This window comes from Rhineura floridana, chromosome 15 (genome assembly GCF_030035675.1).
Source record: "Rhineura floridana isolate rRhiFlo1 chromosome 15, rRhiFlo1.hap2, whole genome shotgun sequence".
NCBI classification, from domain to species: Eukaryota; Metazoa; Chordata; class Lepidosauria; order Squamata; family Rhineuridae; genus Rhineura; species Rhineura floridana.
Genome location: NC_084494.1, coordinates 12,833,224 through 12,846,234, shown reverse-complemented (window position 1 = coordinate 12,846,234; position 13,011 = coordinate 12,833,224). Strand labels below are relative to the sequence as shown.

The following is a 13,011-nucleotide window of genomic DNA, read 5'->3' as shown; positions in this document are numbered from 1 at the left end:
TACACACCACAAAGGAAGGTCAGTGATAGTGGACAAGCCACCATTCAGGGAATCCCATCCACTGTGGCTCACCTTTTCACAGAGGAACAAACATCATCACCCTCCGAGACACCCCTACAACTCCTCAGAAAACAGCTGAAAAGCCAGAGTCCTGGCTATTAGGCAATAGCCACAGAGGAGGGATGGGAGATACTTCTTTCGTCCAGAGGGCCGCATTCCCTTCTGGGCAACGTTCCAGGGGCCACATACCAGTGGCGGGCGTGGCCAGAGGCACAAAAATGAGTGGAGCAACAAGTGTGAATTTCACATTTGCACCGTGGGCCAGTTTCTGAATGCGCTCACACAGCCCTCTCTGTCCTCCACCCAGGCAAGCAAGAGGCATCATCAGAGTTCAAGGAGACATTCCACCTGGGCAAAAACACTCAAGGAGGGGGCAAAGCAGGCCCCGTAAGGGGTGTGGCCTAAGAAGAGTCCCGAGGCCAGCTAGAGAGGCCTGAGGTTCCCCATCCCTGTCGCAGAGAGGGAAACACTTTTCCCTGCCACCTCCTTAAAACCAAGATGCCCTCCAGCTCCAGCACTGATCCCTGCTGTGTTACAAGGTATACCAGCAGCTGCAGCTTCAAGCAGAGCACGATCACTGGAGAAAGCGGCCTTCCCACGTCAGCCTGACTTACTCTTCACAGGGGGTTTCCTTGGGTCGTAGCTCACAGAGAAGGCGCTGCCCGCGGACGGACCCGAGTGGCCGCTGCTAGTGCTGGGTCCATCGTACGACTGTTCCTCTTCTGCATGAACGGTGCTGCTTTTCACTGGCATGAAGTACACTGGCTTAATCCTAGAAAGGGAAGCATGGATTGGGTGAGTGTTCGCTCTGCGTGCAACCATGAAAACAGGTTGTTACTGGAACAAGGGATACAGTTTCAACCACTCTGCCTTTAAGAAGTTGGCACAGTGTAGAGGATAAGTTGTCAAGTTTTTTATTATCGTCATCATCATCATTTATTACCCACTCTTCACCCAAAGGTCCCAGGGCGGGTTACAACAACTTTAAAATACGACATCAAAAACAATTTAAAATCCCAAAATAGGGTGGGTACTAAAAGTACATGTCTCAGATGTCAGCTCACTGAGCAAAGCTGGGCCTGGCAGGTCTCTTTTTCTCAGCCTAACCTTCCATCACAAGGTTGTTGCAAGGATAAAATATCAGGAGGAAATTGTGTATGCTGCTCCGGGCTCCTTGGGGAAACAAGGAAGGAGATTTTTTTTTAAAATGTCCTAAGTAAACCCTGCATAACCAATCTGCTTTATTTACAACTGGAAGCTTTTGTTGGTGGGGCTCAAACTTGAAGGTAAGGCTGGCCCTGCCATTAGGCCAGGGGCAGAGAACCTCTTGCCTGCGGGCCTTGCCCTGTCAGGCGATCCAAGGTGGTTTGCAAGGCCATTTTCCCCAAACCACCCTCGTGTCATCATCTGATGGGCAGGATAGAAAGGAACAGCAGAGAATGGGGAACGGGGGTGCGCAGGCAAACCAAGCAGGATTTAACCCTGCCTCATCAGCATTTTCAACTCTTTCAACACATCTTTTAAGTAGATGCCTTATCCTGTTCTGCATCGGTACTGGAATTGTTTTTAATATGTTTTTAGAGCTTTATCATTTGTTTGCTGCTTTGGGCTTCCTTTGGGAGGAAGTGCAAGATATAAATTTAAGCAACAACTATTCCTCCTCAATTCAGCAGGATTCCATGCAACCCCTGATTCAGGAAGTGGTTTGCATTGGCATCTCCTGCTAAAATGTAAGAAAAAACTGCTTTAGCAGTGCCTTGCAAGGTACTTTGAAGTCCCAATTCTGTTCCAGTTCCTGGACAATAAAAGAGATGTTCAAAGAGAACTCTCTCTCTCACTCACTCGCTAGCTTGCCTTCACACACACATTTCCCCAGCTGAAGACAACAGAATCCTGTGGCACTGTCTGTGTAATTTATGGACTGTTTCAAAATAGGAGGAAACTTAAATGTTACAAAATGCTATATTCTGTGAATGACACATTGTTTATACAGAGCCAGCATGGCTTCTGCAAGGGAAAGTCCTGTCTCAGTAACCTATTAGAATTCTTTGAGAGTGTCAACAAGCATATAGATAGAGGTGATCCAGTAGACATAGTGTACTTAAGACTGTGAAAAAGCTTTCGACAAGGTACTTCACCAAAGACTCCTGAGTAAGCTTAGCAGTCATGGAATAAGAGGAGAGGTCTTCTTGTGGATAAGGAATTGGTTAAGAAGCAGAAAGCAGAGAGTAGGAATAAATGGACAGTTCTCCCAATGGAGGGCTGTGGAAAGTGGAGTCCCTCAAGGATCGGTATTGGGACCTGTACTTTTCAACTTGTTCATTAATGACCTAGAATTAGGAGTGAGCAGTGAAGTGGCCAAGTTTGCTGACGACACTAAATTGTTCAGGGTTGTTAAAACAAAAAGGGATTGGGAAGAGCTCCAAAAAGACCTCTCCAAACTGAGTGAATGGGCGGAAAAATGGCAAATGCAATTCAATATAAACAAGTGTAAAATTATGCATATTGGAGCAAAAAATCTTAATTTCACATATACGCTCATGGGATCTGAACTGGCGGTGACCGACCAGGAGAGACCTCGGGGTTGTAGTGGACAGCACGATGAAAATGTCGACCCAGTGTGCGGCAGCTGTGAAAAAGGCAAATTCCATGCTAGCGATAATTAGGAAAGGTATTGAAAATAAAACAGCCGATATCATAATGCTGTTGTATAAATCTATGGTGCGGCCGCATTTGGAATACTGTGTACAGTTCTGGTCGCCTCATCTCAAAAAGGATATTATAGAGTTGGAAAAGGTTCAGAGGAGGGCAACCAGAATGATCAGGGGGATAGAGCAACTCCCTTATGAAGAAAGGTTGCAGCATTTAGGGCTTTTTAGTTTAGAGAAAAGGCGGGTCAGAGGAGACACGATAGAAGTGTATAAAATTATGCATGGCATTGAGAAAGTGGATAGAGAAAAGTTCTTCTCCCTCTCTCATAATACTAGAACTCGTGGACATCCAAAGAAGCTGAATGTTGGAAGATTCAGGACAGACAAAAGGAAGTACTCCTTTACTCAGCGCATAGTTAAACTATGGAATTTGCTCCCACAAGATGCAGTAATGGCCACCAGCTTGGATGGCTTTAAAAGAAGATTAGACAAATTCATGGAGGACAGGGCTATCAATGGCTACTAGCCGTGATGGCTGTGCTGTGCCACCCTAGTCAGAGGCAGCATGCTTCTGAAAACCAGTTGCTGGAAGCCTCAGGAGGGGAGAGTGTTCTTGCACTCGGGTCCTGCTTGCGGGCTTCCCCCAGGCACCTGGTTGGCCACTGTGAGAACAGGATGCTGGACTAGATGGGCCACTGGCCTGATCCAGCAGGCTCTTTTTATGTTCTTAAATTAACTTATTCATTTCAGTTAAAGTCTCGAGTCTGTGGCCTTCATTTCTGGTTAAGCTTTACTCCCTGACCTGCTGGGTTGCTAAAATACAAATCTGAACCCAGAATAGATCACCAAGGTAACACCCTCGGGTCCTCTCCTCCTCAATATTAAAAGCAGAGTAAAGATATGATTTAAGACTCACTTGATCTTCTCCGGGGCTGCAGTTCCTCCAGTCCCAAATTTCTCTTGCCTTCTCCGCACATCCCGAGGTGGCTTGGCCACTGAATGGACAAAAGCCATCTTGGCTACTCTGCCTAAAAGGTGAATGAATGGGAACCTCAGGGTTAGTCAAAAAACCTTGTGCAAGGAAGTCCCACATATCTTTCCCCTACCCCTTGCTCAAGGCCTCAAGCCACTGGGGGATGAGAAAAGACAGACTGCTACCTCCTGACATCAAGCAGGCAGGTTGTATCTCTTCCAATGAAGGCTTCCTCCCTCTGCACCTTTTCTGGGAGACACAGGCTATTTCTATGCTAACTACCAAGAGCAACTCAAGCATGCATCACCAGAACCACAGTCTCGTAGAATAGGTGCCATCCCTTTAAAAGTACCAAATCTGGGAAATATTCAGCAGGAAAACTCCCCCCCTCACTGGAGCACTGAGATGGGAGAAGCTACTCCTTTAGAACCTCTGCCTTCCTTGGCACTCTTAAAGGAACAGGGAACCTAATCTCAGAGGGAGTGTGGTAACTCTGCTTCATAGAACAAGGCAGTGTTGCCAACTTTTCAACTGGCCTTTTTATAGCTCCTTTAACAGCAACTGGATTTGCAGATGTTAGCAGGCAATAATGTTTCACTTCACACTGTGAAAAGCTTCTTGTTTTAAAAAGCAAGCCAGACCAGTTCACTGGTTAGTTGGCAGCCCTAGAGAAGCAGCTGTTAAAAGGGCTGCAGCACAATTTCTTGTTTCCTAGGACGGAGTCAAAGCCTTCACATTTTCACTTTTGTTACCAGACACAGCCATGCCTGTACAAGAGCTATGACTGAAGACCCACAGCATTATTACAAGATTGCCAAACCTTTTATGTCCTGTTCTTGTGCGTTCAACAAACATTAGTCTGACATGGAGAAGCTAAATGAATGAAGATAATTGGAGATACCATCTGTTCCATATATGAATTGAGCCTTTCGTGTGGTACCCCCTACCCTTTGAAATTCCCTCCTGTTACACATCAGACAGGCGCCGTCTCTATTGTCTTTTCGGCACCAACTGAAGACCTTCCTTTTTCAAAAAGACTTTTAAATGGAGATTTTTATCCCAGTCTTGTACTGGATTTGAAATTGTGTTTATACATGAAATTGTTTTAGAAACATTTTTTTATTGTTGAAGGTATTTTATTGTTAAATCACTTTGAGGTTTTCATAATAAATAATTCACCAATGAAAAGGAAATAAGATGTTTCCTTCACATTATTTCTAGCCTAGATGTTAAATTTCTGTCCACCAAGTTATTGCTAAAATCACAAGAGCAGGAGTATATATATACAAAAAGAAGTGGGCAGTCCAAATTCCCAGTGCCTTTCAGATTCAGAAACAAACTGCTAGTATGTTTCTCTCAAGGCCCAGGCTGACTACCCAGCCAGTGTGGTGTACTGCTGGGAAAGGACCTGGGACAGCAGAGTTCAAATCCTCACTGATGTTCAATGAGTGACCTTGGGTCAGTCACTATCTAACCCCCCTCATGTGAGAGAGGCAGAAATAACTAGTCTGTTAAAACTGTCGTTGAAAGGATAAAGAAGGTCTACAAAGACATAAAGTCTTACATCCTGAAGATTTCAGCTTCCACTCGGGGAGCCATTAGTGAAAGAAAACAAAGACAGGAGGAGAATGGAGGAAGGGGAGGAGCGAAGCCCGTGAAAGACAACAAACACTTTAGAGGAGGAATCAGCAGTGGGAACAATAGATTGCCTTTCCGTCTATTGCCCCCCACTGGGTACAGGTTGCTTGTGTTGGTACTTTACTCCCAACACCTCACAAGGCTGTTGTGAGGATTAAATGAATAGTACATGAGCCACATACACCACCTTGATCTCTTTGGAAGAAAAGGTGGGCTATAAATGAAATAATAAATAAAAATACCCTTGGGTTTATTGGCATGAGCTGATTGGATGTTTTTGGTGAGCATGAGCAGCCGCTGCTCTCGGGCTTCATGCAAGCGCAAGTACATCTCCCTCCACGACTCAAACTCCTCAGGCTTCTCCTTCTTGAAGTCACGAATGCAGTGATTGCGCCACAACTGATCGGTGTCCTCGATTAAAACCTGGAGCAGAGAAAAAAAAGACTTGAGCCCAGAGCTTGGGAATATCAGAAGGCAATGCATTGGCTAACACCTCAAAGATTAACTTAATACTCCACCCGTTCACTTTGCTTTGCTGAGCAAAGAACCAGCTTTCTTGAGGCAGAACTTGCCAACTTGAGAATTCTGTTTAAGAAAAATAATAAATATCCAGGTTTCTAGTCCTTGTGTGTGTGGGGAAAAAATAAGGCAATATCCAATATTAGTCATATTCAGAATAGACCCACTGAAAGAAAAACTGACTTAAGTAACTTAAGCCCAGTGATTTCATTGGGTCTACTATTGAGTATGGTTTAGTTCGATCGCACCCATGCAGACCACTCTGCATCATGTCCACCTCCTCCTTTCATTTTCCCCAGTGTCATCCAACACTTGTGAGAAATATCCCAAATTCTATGAAAATCGGGAACACCGGAGACAAAAAGTGCAGTATTTAGGAGAACCACAATAACCACAAATTATTGTAGGAAAACATCAAAAACCACCCTGAGAACTGTGATATCACATGGGAACTCTTGCCTAATTGGTCAAAATTGGCTCCTCCTTGTGTTGGCCCCAGGCTCTGACTGGCCGGAATCTTTTCCTTCCTGGCTCCTCTCCCGCACCTCACTCCCAGTGGTTCTTCCTTAATAAAAAATCAATCTGTTGCCTGTCCTAGAGAGTGAGTGTTTAGGCAAAAGTGTAGTTCTTTCTGTGTAGGCCATTAGTTCAAATCTCATCTCTGCCATGAACTCTCTAGAGGGTTTTAGGCAAGCCACTCTCTCCCCATCTGAGTCCACCCCATGTACAAAATTGTCACGAGCCCCGCATTTCCATTAAGAGTCTGGGTTGGGGTTGGCAGCGTTTGACAAACAAGGAGGAAGAAGCAAAGGGTGCAAATGAGCTGGAGCAAAGTGGGAGGGAGGATTTGGATCGAGCCCCTCCAACCTTCTCATGTACTTATTCGTTCTGTACTTGTTAAGAAATTGATCTTTTAGTGTGGCAAGACCTACACTTTGGATCTTCCTGCTTATTATTTATTTAGACCATTTCTATGACGCTTAATATATAAGCACTAAGCGATTTACAGAAAACTAAAACAACTTAAAGAACAAATCATACAAAAACACACTATGTTACATATACCAGTGTTTCATGAATACAAATTACTGAGAAATATAAACCGCTATCAGTTCCTTCTCCTTCTCACACATCTCACCTCTCAGCATCTTGGCTCTCACCCAGGACTCCATGCATCCACCCTAGTTCTCACCCAGGGTCCAAACACAGCTCCTCTCCCCCCCCCCAAAGAAAAGGGTTGCTAGAAACTGTTGACATCATCCTCTTTCACTCTAAGCTGTTTTTGACATCAGGCCGGCACCTTCATTATACTCTTTTTGGCACCTGCTAAAAACATTTTGGTTCCTATCCAGACATGTAGACGTTGGCATGCCTTTTAATCTGTAATTCCAGTTTAACTGTAGATTTTAATTATATTGACACTTGATATATATATATTTTAGGACCCTCTCTAGTTGTGAATGCAGTATGTTTCAAACTGTTTTTAATAATGTATGTTGTTGCGACCTGCCCTGGGATCTACTGGTGAAGAGCAAATAACAACAACAACATTTTTGGGTTTTTTTTTTAAACCCTGTTTTTAACTTTGTCTTTTATTGACAATTTTAATGTCTTTTTTTTGTAAACCACTTAGAGGTTTACAATCAAGCAGAATATAATAATCATCATAATAGTAACATATGTTTAAATTAGGAATGATAGATTATCTCTATCGTTAATGTGAGCCAACATGGTTTCTTTTTTGGGGGGGAAAGGTACTTCAGGGGTTAACTGCCTGAGGGAGGAGGGAGCAACTCTGATCAGTGCCAAGAGCCACTTCTGGAAAACTGAGGGCCCTCTACACAGTGCACCGAATTGGCGATTAGTCATTACAGCAGCCATTTTGTTGCTTACACACAAACTGCTCTCTATTCGGTGCCCTCTCCGCTGCTCTTGAGAGACCACTTGTACCACCTGCCTCCTGGTTGTCTAGGGAGGATGCATTTCGTCCCCCTTGGAGCACAAGGAAATTAAAGGGCTCTTTAGTGTGTGTTTTTCAGTCTCCAAAAACATGTGGCACTTCTCTCTCTTTTCCCCTCTACTTATACTCCAGAGGCTCATTTACAACTGCAACAGCTGGTGACCAACATGCACTACTCACTACTCTAACAAAGATCTAATTCCTTCTGCTGAATACCACTTGGAAGAAAAAAACCAGCATCTCTCCGTTGCAAGTGAGGAAGTCCTAATCCAGCTGTGCTCTAAGAGATTCTTCCTCGCAGACAGCAGAGATAATAAGGCCTTCCCCAATTCTGTGTCCTCCTGATGCTTTGGACTACAACTCCCATGGAGATGTTCCATGGGGTATCCAGCATTGCCAGTGGTCAGGAATGATGGGAGTTGTAGTCCAAAGCATCTGGAGGGCACTAGGTTGAGGAAAGCTGTAATAAGGATTCTCATCAAAGCACGATAGATGTGGCATTTAACAGAGAGTTTTGTTGCCTCAAGAAGGAAACATACACACACGCATCCTGTTTAAAATTGTGCTGCTTTTTTTCCCTAAAACCATCAATGTGGGGGGACGGGGACCCAAGAGGTTGGCTACTTTTGTGATTCAAAATCTGAATTAGAAAGCCTAAGAGGGTAGAACAAGTTTCACATCAGCACTCAAGTCTTACATGCCAGAAATGTAGGCCGGCAAGCCCCAACTTTAAATCCATGAGTTCTGAACTCAACATTTTACTATTCAGTGCAGATGCTGTTCAAATGGGACCTCCCCTTGCAAAGCAATCAGGCTCACTGTATTCAGTATTGTACACAAACTTTAAGGAGTTAATGATTTACACTCTTGGTAAGGTTGGCAAAGCCGAGGAAGATGCCTCTTTGCTGTAAGCAGGACTGTTATATGGGTAACTGCATTCTGTTCACCAAAGACACCACTTATGCAGTGTAATGGCTAGAGTAGCCTTCTTCAACCTGGTCCAATCTACAATTCCCATCATTCCTGAACATTGGGCTAGGTTGGCTGGAACTGATGGAGTTTTAAGTCCAGGTTTGGGAAGGCTGGGTTAGAATGTCAACACCTGGGTTCAAATCTCAACTCAGCCATGAAGCTCACTGGGTGACCTTCAATTTAACCTACCTGACTGGATTGTTGTGAGGTTACTTACCACAACTCTGAGCTCAGAAGGAAAGCCCAGATAAATACAAGACTTCATCATATTGTATATACTAATACTGAACTTATTTCTCCAAGCTCAGATCCTTATGCAGCCAAAATGGCATCATCCACATACAAGGAGGAGGTATCAGCAAGTTTAGGGGAAATGCAAGCTTTAAAGTAGTACAGTGTAGCGAAAACCCCCTAAAGGGGGAGGCGATCTCCCCTCGAAAAGCCCATTGAAGAATGAGCATGCTCTGTGGCCAAGGAATGCTAGCTAGCAGTTTGGCAGAGGGAGAAAGGAATGGAACATCCTATGGAAGGGCATGACTGACTGGCTGGCACCCTGGACAGGAGAGCTCCACAATGCAACATTTTTTTGGGGGTCCAACTTATAAATACCTAAAATCCAGGCACACCTTAGTGCAAACAGGACCCAGGATACAGAGCTACACAGAGAGGCTTGGCTTCTTCGTGCTTGGGACTGCCAGCAGCAGGTTTATTTCACCCTCTGCTATCACCAATGTAAGTGAATGGTTGCCTTTCATTTCTATGGGAGACTGTAACACGTTGGCACTGGGGATATGGCCGCAGTAGGGCAGGGGTGGCTAGTGCCCACTGCGACTGTGAGGGCGGAAGGCAGGGAGACCAAAAGTAGCTGGAGCCTTAGCCCATGACAGGCAGAGCCAGGGCCAATAACAAGCAGACCACCCACTGACTGGATATAAGTAAGAAAGCAGGCAGGTAGCAACTGGCTGAGAGCAGAGTGAGGTTGGTGGGGCAGTGCCCCGTTTGCCCTAATGGATCAGCCTCCACTGCAGTAGGGGCAAAACCTCCCACCACCCTTGTCACTGGGTAGCCAGGCCCTAATTGACAGGGAGGCTGCAGCGGGTTGTACCCCCTTGGGGAGCCTTGCAACAGATATATTCTCCCTCCTTACACACCTCACCTGTCAATGCCCGTTTGTCATTTAATAACACTTGGCATTATACAGCATTTTAAAGAGTTTTCCGACTGCTTTGGATATATTCTCTAAAGCAGGCATGGGGAACCTCCACATGTTACTGAAGTACAACTCCCACCAGCCCCAGCCAGCATGGCCAATGGCCACGGATGATGGGCGTTGTTGTTCAGCAACAACTTCAAGGCCAAAGACTCCCCGCACCTGAAGGAGGCAAAGCAACAGATGAGACTCTTTCCTGTGTACAGAAGGGTACATTCCAGACACACAGAAATAAGACGTTCCTACATACTGTGAAGCCAATGTGGTTTCCCAGAAAGCTTAGAGATGACCTGAAAACAAAAAAGGACACATACAGGAAGTGGAACGAAGGCCAGGCCACAAAGGAAGAGGACAGACAGGTAGCATGGAATTGCAGGCATGGCATCAGGAAGGCTAAAGCTGAGAATGAGCTGAGGTTAGCAAGAGATGCTAAAAGCACCAAATAAGCTTTCTTCAGGTACGTCCATAGTAAAAGACAGAGAAAAGAAATGGTGGAACAGCTACTCAATGAGGATGGCAAAATGATCACGGATGACAAAGGCAGAAGTGCTCAATTCCTACTTTGGCTCAGCTTTCTCCCAAAAGAGGGTCTATGACCGTCCAGGCAAATGTGAAGTTGAAGGGGCAGGATTGCAGCTTGAGATTGATCGACAAGTGGTCAAGGAATACCTAATCACATTGAAAGAGTTCAAATCTGCAGGGCCCAATGAACTGCATCCTAGAGTATTGAAGAAACTGGCTGAAGAACTCTCAGAACCGCTGTCTATTATCTTTGCGAAATCATGGAGGATGGGCGAAGTGCCGGATGACTGGAGAAGGGCTAATGTTGTCCCTATCTTCAAAAAGGGCAAAAAGGAGGAACTGGGGAACTACAGACCAGTCAGCCTGACATCAATCCCTGGGAAAATTCTGGAGCAGATTATAAAGCAGTCAATCTGTAAGCACCTTGAAAACAATGCAGTGATTACTAGAAGACAACATGGATTTATCAAGAACAAATCCTGCCAGACTAATCTTATCTCGTTTTTGAACGAGTAACCTCCCTGGTTGACTGTGGGAATGCTGTGGATATAATATACCTTGACTTCAGCAAAGCTTTTGACAAAGTGCCCCATGATATTCTGATTAGCAAGCTAGCTGAATGTGGGTTGGATGGAACAACTATCAGGTGGATCCACAGTTGGCTACAGAATCATATTCAAAGAGTGCTTATCAGTGGTTCCTTCACAAACTGGGGGGAGGTAACAAGCGGGGTACCGCAAGGCTCAGTCCTGGACCCAGTGCTCTTTAACATATTTATTAATGACTTGGATGAGGAGGTGCAGGGAATGCTTATCAAATTTGCAGATGGTACAAAATTGGGAGGAGTAGCTAATACCTTGGAAGACAGAAACAAAATTCAAAGGGATCTTGATAGGCTGAAGAATTGGGCTGAAGACAACAGAATGAAATTTAACAGGGATAAGTGCAAAGTTCTACAACTAGGAAAAAGAAACCAAATGCACAGTTATAAGATGGGGGATACTTGGCTCAGCAATACTACATGGAAGAAGGATCTTTGGATTGTTGTTGATCACAGGCTGAATATGAGCCAACAGTGTGATGTGGCTGCAAAAAAGACAAATGCTATTTTAGGCTACATTAACAGAAGTATAGTTTCCAAATTGTGTGAAGTATTGGTTCCCCTCTATTCGGCACTGATTAGGCCTCATCTTGAGTACTGCATCCAGTTCCAGACACCACACTTTAAGAAAGATGCAGAGAAACTGGAACAAGTTCAGAGGAGGGCAACGAGGATGACTAGAGGACTGGAAACAAAGCCCTACGAGGAGAGACTGAAAGAGCTGGGCACGCTTAGCCTTGAGAAGAAAAGACTGAGGGGAGATATGATAGCACTCTTCAAGTACTTGAAAGGTTACTACACAGAGGAGGGCCAGAAACTCTTCTCAATCATCCCAGAATGCAGGTCACAGAATAATGGGCTCAGGAAGCCAGATTTCAACTGAACATTAGGAAAAACTTCCTGACTGTTAGAGCAGTAGGACAATGGAACCAATGATCTAGGGAGGTGGTGGGCTCTCCAATACTGGAGGCCTTCAAGAGACAGCTGGATGGCCACCTGTCGGGTATGCTTTAATTTGGATTCCTGCATTGAGTAGGGGGTTGGACTTGATGGCCTTATAGGCCCCTTCCAATGGTATGATTCTATGACCCCCACGCACCCACATCTCTCTATCCACCCAAGCGAGCAAGAGTTATGATCACAATTCAAGGCCACATTGCAGCCAGACAAATTACTTGCGGTGAGGACACAGTAGGGCTGGTGAGGAGAGGCATAGCTTTGGGAGACTCTCCAGGGCCAAACAGAAAGGCTTAGAGAGCTGCATTTGGTCCTTGGGTCCAAGGCTAAAGCAACAACCACCACCTCACTTGGAAAGGATGCTGGGCAATACCTAGCCTAGACCCGCCCAACAGAAGGTAGGGATATGGAAGTTTATGGCCCAGGGGAAAAGCCGTATCATCATAATCACCAGTCAGCTTTGTTAGTTGCTTGTTACTCAAAGGTCTCCAAATGGCTTACAACACTTTTAAAAACACAAAAATACATGATATCCTAAAATAGGTGTGGGGGACCTGTGACCTTCCAGATGCTTCTGAACTGCATCTCCCATCATGCCAGGCCATTGGCAATGCTGGCTGGGGCTGATGGGAGTTGTAGTTCAGCAACATTTGGAGCCACAGTTCCCAAACTCCCCCCCCCAAGACCCCTTGAAAATTGTTGAGGGTCTTGACAGACCGCTGAATCATTTTTCTGCCGGTTATAGCAATTGTGTGCTAGACGCTGCATGATTTTTAAATTGCATTTTTATTGCTTCTTTTGTTTTGCATATATTGTATTTTATTGTATTGCACAGAACTCAGATTTTAATGCAATAAAATACAACATAAGAAATAAAAAAGCCATTAAAGCACAATTAAAAATCAATATGAACATTTCATGCGACTGAAGTGCCATCTCCCATCTTCA

At 44.8% G+C, this 13,011-nt stretch overlaps 1 protein-coding gene across 1 annotated transcript in view; it reads right to left on the bottom strand.

Moving 5' to 3' along the window:
- ELOA (elongin A) overlaps positions 1–13,011 on the bottom strand; it is a 44,646-nt gene that overhangs the window by 4,443 nt on the left and 27,192 nt on the right. Inside the window, exons 8-10 of the mRNA XM_061597131.1 lie at positions 5,565–5,745; positions 3,628–3,739; positions 675–832 (exon numbers count right to left, since the gene is read on the bottom strand). Of these exons, the coding sequence (XP_061453115.1) occupies positions 675–832; positions 3,628–3,739; positions 5,565–5,745 (451 nt within the window). The remainder of the gene's footprint in view (positions 1–674; positions 833–3,627; positions 3,740–5,564; positions 5,746–13,011) is intronic.